We start from the raw sequence: 16,074 nt of genomic DNA on the forward strand, positions 1-16,074 counted from the left end.
ATTGTAATAAAATCCTTTAAGATCCTCATTTCTTATTAGACTACGCAAATTAAAGTACATCTTAGGTACAGGGTAGGAAGGGAAGCAATTCTGCACTTATTTACAATGGGCTAAATTCAGAAGTACCTTATATTGACCCCAACACAGATGAGAGAGAGTTTTTCCCAAAGAGTTTAAGGAGATTTGATAGATGAGATCAAATTGTTGCATGAAGAAAATCATTTGAAATTGAAAGTCTGGATCACAGTCAGATCTGTTGTGATCGCAAAAGGAGTTCATGCACAGTAGAGACTGTGTATGCAATAAAAATACTCAAAGACTTGTTAGTCTAACATTTCCTTTGCAATATGATTGAAGGAAAGACCAAGACTGCGCCTGCTTGTACCATTGTAAAAGAAACATTTTTGTTTTGCAGGGGCTGCAGTTATGGAAGAGGTCACTAGACCTTTAACATCACTAGTGAAACAGACTTGTTACTCCCCTAAGGCTCATTCATCCTTGTCACAGAATTAACAGCTACTTTCCTAAGCCAGCAAACTTTGCAGAGTAGTTTCCTGTATCATAATCTCCAGATCGTTACAAGTGTGAGGAAGAGCTGCCCTGAAGACTACCGGTACTGTCTCCAGACAAAGTGTCACCATTAACTGATGCCAACATTGCTCTAGTGGGAGCTGTACTGCCCTAACCTCACAGGACTCCCTGCCCGTCTAGAGGCGGTGACAGGAAACCAGCACAAAATGTGAAGAATCATTTTTTCCCTTAATGGAAACGTGCATGCTGCCATTCACACTTGGAGGAGACAGTCAAGTGCTGTAACAAAGCTAAAAAAGTTTCCTTGGCTCCTCTGAATGAAATCATTACATTTGAAAATGGCTTTCCCCTGTAAATCTGAAATTACAATTACACATTAGAGCATTTAGACATTAAGAGCCAGCCACAGCTATAGCTCGATTCACGTGCAGAATTCCCATTGACATCACTGGGGAGTTCCGCCATGGACTGAGGGCAGTATATGGCCCAAAGCCCTCCAAATGTCTTCCTGCTTTTGATTAAAAGGAATATGCATCATGTTTCCTAGCAGCATTTTGTTTTCATAATTACTTTGGAGGCTTTTCCTGAGCCCCTTTGATTTTATTCTCCTTCCTTCTTAATGGTCATAAGGGGATATAGTCATTATTTCAGGACTAGCAGCTGGTGCTGGAGTAACATAGGCAGAATACTCCAATGAGATAGAACCTTTCTTCCCCAATTAATAAACCCTCCTGATCCCATCTTAGTCTTTTCTTCCCACCTCCCACCCCGCAACCTACCTATTGCTAGCAGCTCCTGCCATGTTTCCCTTCTGATTGCCAGAGATTAATCTTTCCTTCCTGAGGTGATGTAACACAGTGGTAAATCAGGCCCTTAAAGTTTAAATCTGACTTCCCTCCCCTATTCTTCTGGGCCATCTCCAATATGAAGTTTCTCCACCCTTTGGGCTTGATTCACCGCTCCACTTTTACGCTGTTGTAACTAACTCTAGGTGTAAAAGCAGAGTAACACTGTCGTGAATCAGGCCATGGGGGTCTAATTCTGACTTTGAACAGAATGGTTTATCTTAAAAAAAAGAGTATTTTCAGCAATGTTGAAGATCATAATAGCACGATGTATTATGTTCTTTTGACTTTAAGTATTTCATTGGGAGGAGCATGTTTATTTTTTGCTAAACAACAGGGGAAAAAAACCTGAATATTTGCATAAGTTGGAGGTCACTTCTTACTGAATATTATATTTTAAAACAATAATTGTGCCTGCAGTTAGTGGTTTGTACTGTGTTTAACCAGGTTACCCGCAATATTTCCCACTCACAATCAACATGAGGCCACAAAAAGTAGTCACAGAATCACAAAACTCATGAAGGTAATTTGCTGTATTGACTGTGAACATAAATAGCAGCTATTTTATTGAACTGGTCATAAAACAGATTAAAACATAAGAGCCTTAATTCAGGCAAATATTATGACAAATATCTTGCACAAACAATTGGATTAACACATATTGAAATGGCAAAGTCAGAAAAATGGATGCTCCTCCTTTCCATACTCTGTGCCCTCAGGTTTCTTAACTTCAACTACACAAATCTCTTCCTCTGAAAAAGATTTGGAGGCCATGGTGGACAATCAACTGAACAAGAGTTCCCAATGTGATGCTGTGGCTAAAGGAACTAATGTGATGCTGGGATACGTAATAGGGAATCTCAAGTAGAGGTAGAGCCATTATTAACTCTATAGTTTGCGCTGGTGTGATCACTGCTGGAATATTGTGTCCAATTCTGGTGCACACAATTCAAGAAGGATGTTGATACGTTGGAGAGGGTTCAGAGAAGAGCCACAAAAATGAGTAAAAGACTAGAAAACATGGCTTACAGTGATAGACCCAAAGAGCTCAATCTATTCATCTTAACAAAGAGAAGGTTAAGGGATGACTTGATTACAGTCTATTTGGCTCTACCCGGGGAAAAATACTTAATAATGGGATCTTTAATCTAGCAGGGAAAAGTAGAACATGTTCCAATGGCTGGAAGTTGAAGATAGACAAATTCAGACTGGAAATAAGGTGTGAATTTTTTACAGTGATGGTAGTCAACCATTGAAACAATTTACCAATGGTCATGATGGATTCTCCATCACTGACAATTTTTAAATCAAGATTAGATGTTTTTCTAAACAATATGTTCTAGGAATTATTTTGAGGAAGTTCTATGGCCTGCATTATACAGGAGTTCAGACTAGATGATCACAATGGTCCCTTTGGCCTTGGAATCTAGGAGTCTATGAAAATCAAAAACCACAGAGATAAGAATGTCAGAAGCAAACTCTGTGGGTGAAACCCTGGTGCCACTGAAGGCTAAGGGAGTTTTGCCTTCTACTCAATGGGATGAGGATACTTGTTTATATCATGCTTATCATAGTGGTATTTCAGGCTCAAAAGAAATGGTTTCCCTACTTACAGAGTATAGCTTTCTCTGATTCATAAAGACATTTTTAAGGATCAAATTCTGTCCTCAGATATACTCATGTAAATTGTATTAAAATCCATAGGCCAAATTCTCCTTTCATTTACATTAATGCAACCCTTGACTTCAGTTATACCAGTGCAACTTCATGGAAGTCAATTGGGTTGCATTGGTGAAACTGAAAGAAGAATTTAGCACAGTGGGAATGGACTGTGCACAGAATCTAGCCTTAAGTGGACAAAATTATTTCTAGAAGCCCTTCAGTCTTCTTTTCCTTTCTTACCCCCAAAAATAATGGCCCTCCAGTGAAAATGATTGCTGGACATTGAAGAAAGAGTGACATTGAGACATAAATTAATAAACGTAGAAATAAACCCAGGACAAGAATAACTTGGCAAGCAAAATCTAAAGTACAGAGTTGAACATCTCAAGACTAAAGCACTTATCTTCAGACACAACAGGCTTATCGACATGGTGGAGCAATGCGCTTTACCAGGATATGATTTCTAAAGTGCATTGACATGTTGCACTTTAATTGGTCAGTGTAGACCCTGCTGGTGCCCACTAAAGGTTTCCTAGCACGCTTCAAAAATACATCAAAGCACAGTTGGGAATGGACAGATGCTTATCTTTACGCATTGCGGGTAGTCCCAGTAAATCCAATGGAAGTACTCACAGTACACAAAGTGAAGCCTCCTTCCGTAGGAATGGAAACGACAAGTGATTTATGTCAATGTGTTCTAAGAGGCTCTATTTTGTAGCAGGAACTTTCTTATGCACTGAAAATGTGTCCACATACTGCATACAGCTGTAATATAGTTTAACCTAGTTTCCTTTTCATAACAAATGTGCTATTACATTATTGACTTTGACAAACTGTTAGCCAAAAAGTACAATTCATATGATAGAGATGTGCCAAATCGCAGAGATGGATCATGAAAGGGATAAGGGAGGTGCAGAGCCTCCCACACTGGGAACACTGGGGCAAGTTGTTCCATGGCCAGGTTATTACTGATTTTTTTAAAAAAAATACAGGAAGAAAATAATCTAAATCTTTTGTCAACAGTCAGAGATTGGGGTGAGGGAGGTTGGGGTTTTTTTAGTTTTTTTTTAAGTCACACCTTTACCAGTTAAATTCTCCTGACACTGGGTTTTTTTAATTTTAAACCAAAGTTTTTGGAGAGCTGTTATTAGATAGTCTGCCTGTTATGAGATGTAGTATCATGCAGGGTTATGATAAGTGAATCCATTAGAGTCACATTTAAAATCCATTCCAACTCAAAGGCTTGATTCAGCCAACTTCCAACAGAATTCCCAGTGATGTCAAAGAGAATTCTGTGCACCAAAGGCTTTTAGGGTGTGACTCTAGGGTTTCAAAATGTGCTCCTAAAAAACAAACACTTTGAAAGTCCAAAGGCTTAAATTTTTCAGTGTCCACTAATTCTGGGGGCCTTCATTTTTGATTGCTCAGCTTGAAACACTTAAGTCATCTAATCTTGGGCACCCAAAAAATTGAAACAATCAAAATTAGAGGACATGTTTGAAACTGTAGTCATTGGTGATCTATGAATGTGTATACTTTGAATTGTATTGAAGTAAAATCTTTTTTAGTTGCTTCATCTTCAACATCAGGTACCCAGAATATTGTAAGAGGGGCGCATAGCAGGAGTATCGTTGAATATTTCACCATCCAGGTAATAGTGTCAAGGAGATAAATTAGAATACATGAACATTGACAATGCTAGGAAAGACCTTGAAGAATGACAAATTGGAGACTGATAATCAGATTAGGACTACACAAAACAATTCCCATTGCTGACCAAGCTGCAAGACAGTTAGCAGGTTCCCCTCAAATTCAGTGATAACCACTTTCATCCAGAAAGACAGGCCTGAAAGTGACAGACAGTCACTGGGGAATCCTGCCTTAGGGAAGCCAGTCAGTCAAAAGAGCTGCTATGCTGCTAATTTGGTATGTTTCTTAAACATCATCATCACATTAATATGATCTAGTTGCAAGTGGAAACCCTGCCCACATCACTCCTGTGAGTGTCCCATTAAAGAAGGTGTTCAGTGAAATGACCCATTTCAGACTAGTGATCAGGGTGAGAACTCAGAGCAGGATTTGGCCCCATGATCATAAGGAACTTGCAGAAAGCCTTCCTGAGTTTCAAATTCCAATGTCCTTCTCCCTCCTCAGCTCAGGATTTCTATGGGCTTATGCACTATACGGATCTCAGTTTTCTTAGTGAACTGCAACAAAGTCAATGCTCTCAAGAATATTTGTTTCTTTTGCCTGACGCATCAGTTCCTGGTTGTCTGCGGCCAGAGTAACTACTGCATAGATTATGCACTCACCCCCCACAGCAACTCAATATTGGCCGTTTCAGTGAGAAAAGTGGTTTTATATATTGACTGGCTTCTGAAAGAATTTCATGTGGCCTGGCAGGATGATAATGGAAACTTAGGATCTTGAAAGTACCATGTTGAGTGTTGGGGCATATAAGATTTTCATCTCATCTTCCTCAGCAAGAATGTTCATTACCCCACAGGGGAAAAGGGACTTGTATCTTCCTTTCTGTGTATATAATCTTTTCCTCTGCAATAGGATATTTGTATTACTGAACTGAAAGACTTAATATGTCTATTCTTTTCTATCCAGTTCATATTCGAAGTCACTCTAATTACGGAAACAAGTAACATTTTCAAAACAATAAGTGAGGACTTCCTGTACAAACAATATTAACTTTCATGATTCAGTTTCTGTGTTTGTAAATAGCAACTATTTACTCTCCTTTGCAGAGAGTTAAAACATGGGAAAGAGGCACCTTAGTGATCCACATGGTGCTAATATGGGGAATTGACTGACACATATGTCCTGTGACAGGAAACAATACATAACTACTAGTGATTCGGATTTTATAACAGTTTGTTTCCCAAGCACCCAGAAATTAGTTTAAAAAATTAAAACCTTCAAAGGAAGTTTATTTATTTGTTTCCAAACTGAGCTCAATAAATGAGTTCCATGCTGGTTTCCAAAAAGCACTGATTTAAGTTAAGAGGCACTTTGTATGCGCTTTCCCTTATAACTGGTAACGCCATACTGATTCCATAGGAGAAACGGCAGATTGCAGCAGCAGGAATCCTGAGGCACTTGGGTAAGTTAGATTTCTGTTTTCCTGTGGTTCTTTTATGCGCGTCATCAATTTGTTTTGTACCTTCACCCTTTGAGGAAGACTCGGGAAGCTTGATAACAGCAAAGGTAAGCTTCATTCCCCTCACTCTTCCACAGAGCTCACATTCTTCTTCCCCCCCCCCTCTCCCCCTCCACTCCAGTGCATCCTGGGAATTGTAATTCCTGGACTCAAAGCTACAGGAGCCACCTAGGAACAAATTTACAAAGACAAACTGGGCTAGCATCTGCACCTAGCTAGTTATAACAACGGCCCTTTTTTCGTGTAGTCACAAAAATGCATCTCCCATGGCTTGCTCAACATTTCTCCTGAAGTTGTAAAATCTATGTAGGCTCAATAACTTTTCTCCCCACCTTACAAAAGTTCAGAGGAATACATTCATCAGGCACAGATCAAGCAGTTATACTGCAACTTATTCCATTATCCCTAGGCTGACACATGTATCCATTGTCATTTATATTGAGATTATCAACACCTGGTTGTTAAGGAACTGACACACCACTGAAAGCAATCTCAGATTCTAAAAACTGGGGTGCCAGAGATATCTCAGCTTGGGACAGGATTGCCTCTTGAACAACCTTTCACAAGTTCCTGGGAAGCAAGGTGAAGGGTAAAATTTTCTAAGAATCTAAATTCCACTTTCAAAAGAGACGTAGGCATTTGGGAGTCTAAATCTCATTGAAAGTCAACAGGCCTCAGGCTCCTAAGTCACCTAGGCACTTTTGAAAATGTTACCTGGTATACTAAAGGTTTTTTTCCTGCCTGCAGAGACCACTGTCTCTCAGGACCCGATGTTTCTCTCCAGCCATCTGCTTCCACTAGGAAACCCACCCTGATTCTTGTGCATCTGACATAGATTCTCTTTCAAATACAGGGAAACAACACATAAAGCACTCAAGAGGGAGAAAGACTGACGGTGTCTCTACTTAATTCAGTGATAAACAAGTAGTGTTAACACCTCATGCAGGAAAGAGAAAGAGAGAAAGTCAGAGAGAGACCAACATGTAGGAATCTCCTGTATGTAGGAATGTAGACCTAGCACTACCTTTGCTCTTCTCATATTGCTAAATGGGAGAGTATTCTCAGCTAGATGGGATGGAAGGCTCAAGGGGGGTCTCAACAGGAAAAAGGTTAAGAATTACTATTCTAGAAAGCTGCATATTTTCATGGGCAGCAGGAGATGTTAGTCAATAAATTAGTAACCTTCTTTACACTTCTAGGGATACGTTCATAGCTGGCTGCCCAGCATTATGCTACTGAAAGTCACATAGATAAATGTTTAAACACTAAGAGGAGTATATACTTTCGTAGTGTTGTTCAGAGGTAGAAAAAGCAGAAGAGACTATATAAATTTATTGAGCAATTCTAGGTAAGGCAGGATATAGAGCAGTGGTTCTCAAACTAGGGCCGCCACTTGTTCAGGGAAAGCCCCTGGCGGGACGGGACGGTTTGTTTACCTGCTGCATCCGCAGGTTCAGCCGATCGCGGCTCCCACTGGCCGCGGTTCACCGCGCCAGGCCAATGGAGGCTGCTGGCAGGGCGGCCAGCACATCCCTCGGCCCGCGCTGCTTCCCACAGCCCGCAATGGCCTGGAGTGGCGAACCGTGGCCAGTGGGAGCTGCGATCGGCCGAACCTGTGGACACAGCAGGTAAACAAACCAGCCCGGTCCACCACGGGCTTTCCCTGAACAAGCAGCGGCCCTAGTTTGCCACTGATATAGATCAAAATGGATAGGTCTCTTGTTTTCTGTCAGACATAAATAACAGGTCTGATTGGTTCCACTTTTACACAGCCTCAATCATGTTCTTCATTTTCAAGACCAAAACCAAGAATGATCCAATCCAGCATCCACTTCAATAGCGGAGGCAGATGCATAAGTCGGAAAAGTTTCCATTTTGGATTCTCTCTATTGCAGATTTTTAAAATCTATTAATCTGATACCTGACATTAATCTAGCCACGTTTTTGCTGTAAATTCAAAGAATTAAAGCTCAAGGAAGAATAAAATTCAAAAGCAAATGCAAAACTTGTATTATAATTTTATTTTATTTTTAGTGAATTTTGTGCTTGATTAATATCCCTGCAGAGAACAAGGCCAACAAGCCATTCTTAGTATTATAATGCAGGCATTTCCCATATATTACACAATCTTTGGTTGTTGAACACAAAAGAGCTGATATTCAGAATAACATAAAATAGAATCAATATGTTTAATATCTGATAGAATTCCAGAGTGCTGAATGTTTTGAAAGTGACAAACACTTAAACATTAATTTTCTACAGGATGAGAAAATTCCCCTGGTAAGCTGGAAAGTGGATCTTTCCATCTGCAACAAGACAGCATTTGGCATCCTTTGGCCGGATAGCAGTCTATGGTCTTTTCATGGCAATTAACATCTATAAGGAGTTCCATGGCAGAGATATTTTTGAATTACCATTTGATATTGTGAGATGGTTCTGCAATGCCATAATCATTTCACAGATGCACATCTGGTCCATTTCATTTCAGATAAATCAACCTTGCAAAATTCTACTTGCCCAGTGTGATGTGTGCTTGGATTTGGGTTTTTTCCTTCCATTCTTTTTCACTAGCAAATAAAACGTTGGCACTAAGTTTTTTGCATTGTCATCCAGCCTCACAGTAAATGGTGGGCAAGCAGATTTTGTACAGGGCTGGTAAATTTGCATGACCATTATGCAAAGCTGAAGATGTCATTCACATGCAGCATTTAGATATTTAACAATAGTTGACCTGCAGCACTTCTGACCACCTTAACACTCTTGAATTTAAAGTACCAAAGGAGCATTTTAAAAAATTGGAATCTTACCGTTAATAAATATATAGACCGTAGATTCTGTCTTCTTTTTTACAGCACTTGATGATGCATATTTGCAGCTATAGTATCCAGTGTCATTTGCTTGAGCTCTGCTCAAGGTCAGGCTACTACAGAACTGTTTGCCATTCCTTCCACAGGCATATTTAATTACTTTCAGCCTTTTGCTCTCCTTACTTGGAGCTTCAGGCAGAGACCATGAATGAACCATTTCCCCCCTGCAAACACAGATAAGGAAATAAAAACAATGATGTTGGGCTACAATTATATAGCTCCAGTTCCCAAGCTTTCTGTTTTATTATATCAGGCTATTTCTGGGGTTCTCTTTAATCTTGTTCTCCAAAAACAGCGACGGAAACAACAGAGAGCTATTAAACAATTGCCATTGAAGTTAGCCCCCCATTATCCCCCAACACTGTTCCCTGCCCCCCGTTTTATCTACCACACAAAAAAAAGAAAAGAAAAAAAAGAAAAAGTCCTGTAGATTAATACCCAGGAAAATTATCCAACCCAAGTCAGCTGGTTACCTGCATGTGAGATTTAAAGCCTGGCCTGCTCGAATGACGTGTTGTGCGCCTTTTATACTCAGTTCAGGACCTTTTAATTTTGACCCTGAACTAGAGCCTAGAAAAACAATAAGAGAAGCATTAACAATGGTAAATAGCCTTCCCATATTCAATCCGCTCACATTCACAGTGTTATCATCACTGCAATGTTGCAGTGTAGCTGTTGGGTTTTTTTCCCCACACACCTTCCCCTGGGCCAAGGAAGTCTTTACTCAGGGCCCAAGAACCTCTTCTATGGAATTAACAAACAAAGCGGGGAAGGAATAGAGAGGAAACCTCTGCAAGGTTCCCCACACTGAGTTTGCTCCAGAATTGTTTCATTTGGGGGGGACATGATTTTCCCACATGGAATAGGCCCTGGACCCTGTGGATCAGTAGTAGACTAGTATCATGCGCATGGTGGCTTGCTGCCCTCATAAGCCTCACACTGATCACTCCCTAGCTATCTATCATCAATAGAACAGCACTAGCAGGGCTCCCACAGCTACTTACTGCCCCAAAGACATCTGGCTGTGTCATCTCTCCATGAGGAACTCCACAGGGCCAGCGGGAGGACAATGCAAGCCCCAGCCTATTCCCCAGGTGCATGCCTGGGTTCATAGAGAGCTCTCTGTGCAGGCCAGAGACAGAAGGAAAGGATGAAGCCATGGAGGTGGCTGTCTCCCCTTTCCACGGAGGAGGCTGAGTTGCATGTGTGGATCTCTAAGGCCCTCAGTTATGCTGAACTCTTGTATAAAACTCTCTGCAAAGTCAATGGGAGCTTTGAAAAGACTGAGTAAGGATGGCAGGATTTACCCTTTTTCATTTAAAGCCATAGCCCCTCTGTCTAACATCCCCTATGCTGCAAGCTCCTCTGCTGTAAAGAAGCCTTGTAAGGCCACTTAGTCTGTCTTTGCCCATCATTATAATATTTACATGGAATCTTTTATGTCAAGTAACCTAAAATATAGTCCTTTAAAAACAAGTAACAGAATTCCTGAGGGGAAAAAAACAGTCAATGCACTGATCCTGATCCCCACTCACATCGACTGCAACGCATTCCAGAAGCTAGCAGCACAACAAGAAAATGTCAACTGTCTTAACCTAAATTTAGGCAGTACCAAAAGTCTGAGAAATGAAAGTGATAAGGATTTTGTATTGCAGTGAAAGAGTGTCTGTAAACCTGAAAGGATCCAAGAATAGTTTGATTTGAAGAGAAAAGGAAAGTAGTTTATAGCCAATATATGAAGGGGACAGCATTACATATACAATTATATTGTCCATTATGCACTGAAATATGAGGGAGTAAGAGTTTAATCTGTCTATTTTAGATAATTTGAGGGGGGCCTATCACAGTTGTATCTAGGCACCAAATAGCATAGAGATCCATTTCCATGGTAGACTTTGTGCCTCTCGAAGGTTCAGCAGCTTTTGCTTATTAGGTGGTGTGTGCATGTGAATTTCTTGTCTGTTATTTCTGGAAGGCTTTTGCGTGAAGACACACATCTTGTATCATGTTCTGAATATGGACAGGCTCAAGCTGAGCTGCAGGCCTGCCACCAAAGACAATCTATCTCCTACTTTGGAGCTCTTAACCTTGGGCACTGTTAGCTGCGTTGTCCAGAGGAGGGGAGATGACTTGGTAGGCTGTGAATGGAGAAATAATGTAGCTGGGCTGTGAGCCACCAAGAGTCTCAATAAGCAAGATAAAGTCTTTTAATTGGCAATGGAAGTGAACGGGGAGCCAGCTGTGGGCGCACAGCACCGAAGTGAAGTGTTCTCAGCAGTCTTTCCTGCTGGAGATATGAGCCACTGTGTTCTGTACAAGCTTGTGTTTCCTTGTTGCTTTCCTTCACACCCCCAGATGCAGTGAATTGCAATAGTTTTGTATGGGCATTGTGTCCCTTGGGATCCTCAAGCAAATGAGATGTAATGTGCTGATTAGTATGTCTGTGTGTATCTGCACTACTGCCCTCTCTACCAGATGGACTGTCAGACCTGCATAGTTGCTGCTATTTGTATATCTGGTGGTTGGCCAGCAGAGAATACAAATGCTGCTACAGTTAACAGAGGTTCTCCTTTGACTCCAGGTGCAGACACAGAAGGTCCAATTTGAGCCCTGCTGTAGACCATAAAGTATTTGTGACCAAGGTGTGAGGTAAAAATGCTGATAAATAAGTCTCATGCATCCATAGAATCACTTCTATATGTATCTCATAAGCTATCACAGTATGCAAAATTATATAAAGTTACATTAATAAAATACAGCATTACATGAGGTTGACTGGCTGTCTACAAAGAGATTAAATGGCAGTTTCCTGCATAGATATCTTTTTAAAAAATCTATACTGGGTCTCTGCAATTTGTTTGAACAATGGTGGGCTGAAATGTGGAAATCAGTCTTTATAAGAAAGCTGATTTTTTAAAAACCAATGTCACTTCTTTCCCTCCAAATCAAAGAGTTTGCCTGAAGACTATTGTTTTAAATAGACAGTTTTGACAAATCAGCACAGTAATGGTCCGGTACCAAGTGATACATCAGTTTTTATTGTGTTCTCCTCATCAGCAGAATTGTTATAAAAGATAAATTCTAGCCCATGATAACATTGATATGTGTCAAACATCAAATGCCTGGCAACCCATTCTGGGAAATAAAAAACCCAGTATTTACAAAAGTCCAAACAATCCTTATAGGCTGAAGACTGAATTCAACTTGTATTTGACATGACATATTAAATACTTATGCTGTGGTGAAGTCATCAATCCCTTTCATGGTTGTTTAGTCCAGGCTAGAATTTGAGAGGGACCATGTGTGGGACACAAGAGAGCGATTAGTCAGTCTGGGAACTAGAAAGCCAGAGAGAACCACAAGATCTTTCTGTGCTCAGCAGCTTCACAAAAGAATTCCCTTTACAGTCATTACTACTGAATCCCATCTCTCAGCTGCCTTTACGGTATTCTGCATTTGCAACATGTAAGGTCTTAGCAAAAAGGTAGTTTAACCTGCATTCTGCACATTCTAAAGTGAGAGGTTTAGCATGCATAGTATTTCCTACTTTTTATTTCCATAGCATCCTTAAAAGTCTGGCCACAACCAATTTATATTGCCTCTTTTCCTATTGCAACTAAGCATTACACTGATGTTCTTGTCTATGCTGAATCTCTGGTGCTGTGCCTTAAAAACACAATCTATCTGCAACAGGGTGGACTAGGCCCTGAGGCCCCCTGCTGGATGTCTTGTGGTCCTGCCACACCCTGCCCCAGAAAAGAGCAGTAGAGAGGTCCTCAAAGCTGCCTAGAGCGGCTGTGTGGGAAGCAGCCAGTCAGGGCCAGGCAGGTCAGTATAAGAAGAGCTGCAGGACCAGAGTGAGTTTAATTCCTTGCTAGGGGAGAGTAGATGTGCTCCAGCCTGGCTGCTAGGACTCCACAAGGATAAGGCCTTGAGGTAAAGGTGAAGAATGTGTGGGAGCCATGGGGAAGTTGCCCAGGGAATTAATGCAGTTTATTTAAAGGGACATGGTGGAAGGCTGCTACCTAAAGGGTCCCTGCACTGGGACCCAGAGTAGAGGGTGGGCCCCACCAGCCACTGGGAAAATGACTGGGACTTTGAGGTACCCCAGAATGGTAACTGAACTGTAGTGGCCCAGCTGAAGAGCTGGGGCCAGAAAGGGCCTGAGAGGGTGAAGACCTTGCCTCCAGGGAAGGAGCCCTGTGTCACTGTTCTATTCTGGAGCAGGGACAAACTGAGAGAGGCCCCTGTTGGACTTGGGTTTGTGTTGCTTTTGTCTCACAGACAGACTGCTTATGACTTGGCTGAAGGGCTGAGTCACTGAAGACCTGCCAAGAGATCCATCAGCCAGGTGGGTGCCACCCCAATATAAGAACTAAAACCAAAAGCAGGCTCATCTCTAACCAAGAGAAAAGGGGCCATCCACAAGAGGTGGGTGCCCCCCCAAGAAAAGACTGATTGCAGTTTTATTGGCCAAAGAGAAAAGGGGATACCATGAGAGGTAGGTGCTGACCCTGTTACGCTATCTTTAATCATTTGTATTTACTGAGGCACTGGAAAATTGCAAGGAGACTCTTCAAAAGAAATCTCTCTTTAAAATGTTCCCTATGTATTTCTGTTCTATTTCTATAGCACTTCTTCAGCACACTGTAAAACCTGTGATATTGAAAGGACATAGCTGAGTAATAACATCAGGATTTGACCCTGAGGCAGAACACTTCGCCAAAGCCCATTGAAACCAATGGGAATCGTTCCACTGATTACAATGGACTTTGGAACAGACACCCTAAGACATGAGCTGAAGTTCACTGAGTATTGACAGAGGGATTTGGCCTATAGGACTAATGCATAATCAGTCCTGACTAATGCAAAATCCCTCTTCATTTCAATAGGACACTTTTCATCTTGAGGAATGCAGAATGAGTTCCTGCAAGAAAATGTTCTCCTATATATTAGTCTCTTGAATATAACTTCTGAATTATTCAGTTACCTTGATTAAATTTAATTCATTCATTGGAGGAGGGGCTGCTGTCCTTACATTCTAGTTGTCTTCAGATCACTGTCTTATTTGTTAAATTTGTTTTGTATGTTAAAATTAATCTGAACTTGTCAAAATATTATCATAGGCCAGATCTGCAACTGGTGTAAAATCAGCATAGCTACATTAAATCTGACCCCCAATATAATGAGTAAGTTCTTAAGGCAGGTCTTTGTCTTAGTTTTCTCTCTACCTTTTTTGGGGTATTTTCAACCACGTTTACATACCAAAAGCAGATGTTTAGTCACTAGAGACCAGGTAAGAAAAGATCCTGCAACTGTTTCCTAGATTATTTCAATTACTATTTCTACATGTAAAAAGTGAGTAAATAAATGTGTGTGTCTGGGGTATGCAGACAGAATACTACTTGGTGATTGAAGTTAATGTGGTTACGTTACATTTTCTCATTCAAGGCCCGATTGAGGAAAGCATCTAAGCTTATTCTTAAAGTTCAGTATGTGCATAAATCCAAGCCACTTAAAGGGAATTTAAGCCCATGCTTAAGTGTCTCCCTGAACAAAGGTGTTTTCCTGAAACAGGACCACAAGCATTATCAGAAACTTGTACATGAATCAAAGTCTTTTGTGGCTCATCAAGACAACCACATTGTTCATTGGAAATAAAATTCAATCTGTCTCTAAATGAACTGTTAAGTGATGCTTCACTCCATATGGTTATGGAAAGATTATTATGAATGTAAATATAATGTAACTGGAATATGCTTTATGCAAAAGGTCTCTTGTAAGGTATTACAAAGCTTATAATCTAAGTATGTTCATCCTATGTGTATGAATGGATCATTCTTCTATCTGAAGCTAGAAATATGAAGTATTACTCTGAGGTCCTACTGTAATTATGCAAAGTGTGGGCCATTAATGGTGGCTTGGAATCTTGATGGCTCCCATTAACTAGTACAATTGGTTATAAATGGCTCTGTTTAATTGTAAGCCTTCCTGTGAGTCAAGCTGGAAAGAATGGAGGTTTGGGGTCTCACAGAATTTGTGACCATGTCACCTGGTACTGGAATCCATCTTAAACCTGGTGCTTTTCCATTTAGTAGGAGGGATGGAGACCCAGAGAGACAAGATTCCCGCCTTGTGCCAAAGTCATAAAAGGGGGGGGAACAGAAATCCCCTAATTACCACCTGAGCTGGAACAAGGACTTTACCAGGGGAAAAGAGTGGGCCCAGACTAGGAAGGAGTCTAGTCTGTGAAAGAAGCTTATTGGAACATCTCTGCGGGTGAGATTTACCTGTATTCAGTTTCTTAAATGTATTAAGCTTAGACTTGCGTGTTTTTGTTTTTATTTTGTTTGGTAACTTTGTTCTGTCTGTTATTACTTTGAAACCACTTAAATCCTACTTTTTATACTTAATAAAATCACTTTTGTTTATTAATAAACCCAGAGTAAGCGATTAATACCTTGGGGGGGAGCAAACAGCTGTGCATATCTCTCTATCAATGATATAGAAGGCAGACAATTTACGTTTACCCTGTATAAGCTTTATACAGAGTAAAATGGATTTATTTGGAGTTTGGATCCCATTGGCAGCTGGGTGTCTGGGTGCTGGAGATAAGTGACTTGCTGAGCAGTTTTTGGTTAGTCTGCAGCTTTCGGGGCATGGACCAGACTTGGGTCCATGTTGCAGCAGACTAGTGTGTCTGGCACAAGGCAGGGTTCTGGAGCCCCAAACTGGCAGTGGAAAATGGGCTCAGAGGTAGCTTCAGCACATCAAGTGACAGTCCCAAGGAGGTCTCTGTGACCAAACCTATCACAAGAAGAAAGGGCCACAAATCTATAAGGAAGTGATTTATGATTTGGCAACTCTGACTAGTAAATTTAGTGGGTTTTTTCATCATCTTTCTAAAAAGTGATTTCTTGTCTCTGCTAACAAGTACACTAATCTACTGGATAAACTCTTGTAGACACTTAAGGTCTGACTGATTTTCAATTCTGAATCA

The 16,074-nt window shown here is 40.8% G+C and overlaps 1 protein-coding gene across 6 annotated transcripts in view; it reads right to left on the minus strand.

Moving 5' to 3' along the window:
* FLT1 (fms related receptor tyrosine kinase 1) overlaps positions 1-16,074 on the minus strand; it is a 139,844-nt gene that overhangs the window by 108,602 nt on the left and 15,168 nt on the right. For 5 of the 6 annotated variants that reach the window (XM_043504359.1, XM_038376510.2, XM_043504358.1 and 2 more), the window contains exons 2-3: positions 9,548-9,644; positions 9,015-9,238 (exon numbers count right to left, since the gene is read on the minus strand). The exons of the other annotated variant lie outside the window; for it this stretch is intronic. In XM_043504359.1, coding sequence (XP_043360294.1) covers positions 9,015-9,238; positions 9,548-9,644 — 321 coding nt within the window. The remainder of the gene's footprint in view (positions 1-9,014; positions 9,239-9,547; positions 9,645-16,074) is intronic. 6 annotated transcript variants of the gene reach the window in all.

This window comes from Dermochelys coriacea, chromosome 1, assembly GCF_009764565.3.
Source record: "Dermochelys coriacea isolate rDerCor1 chromosome 1, rDerCor1.pri.v4, whole genome shotgun sequence".
Classification (NCBI taxonomy): Eukaryota; Metazoa; Chordata; order Testudines; family Dermochelyidae; genus Dermochelys; species Dermochelys coriacea.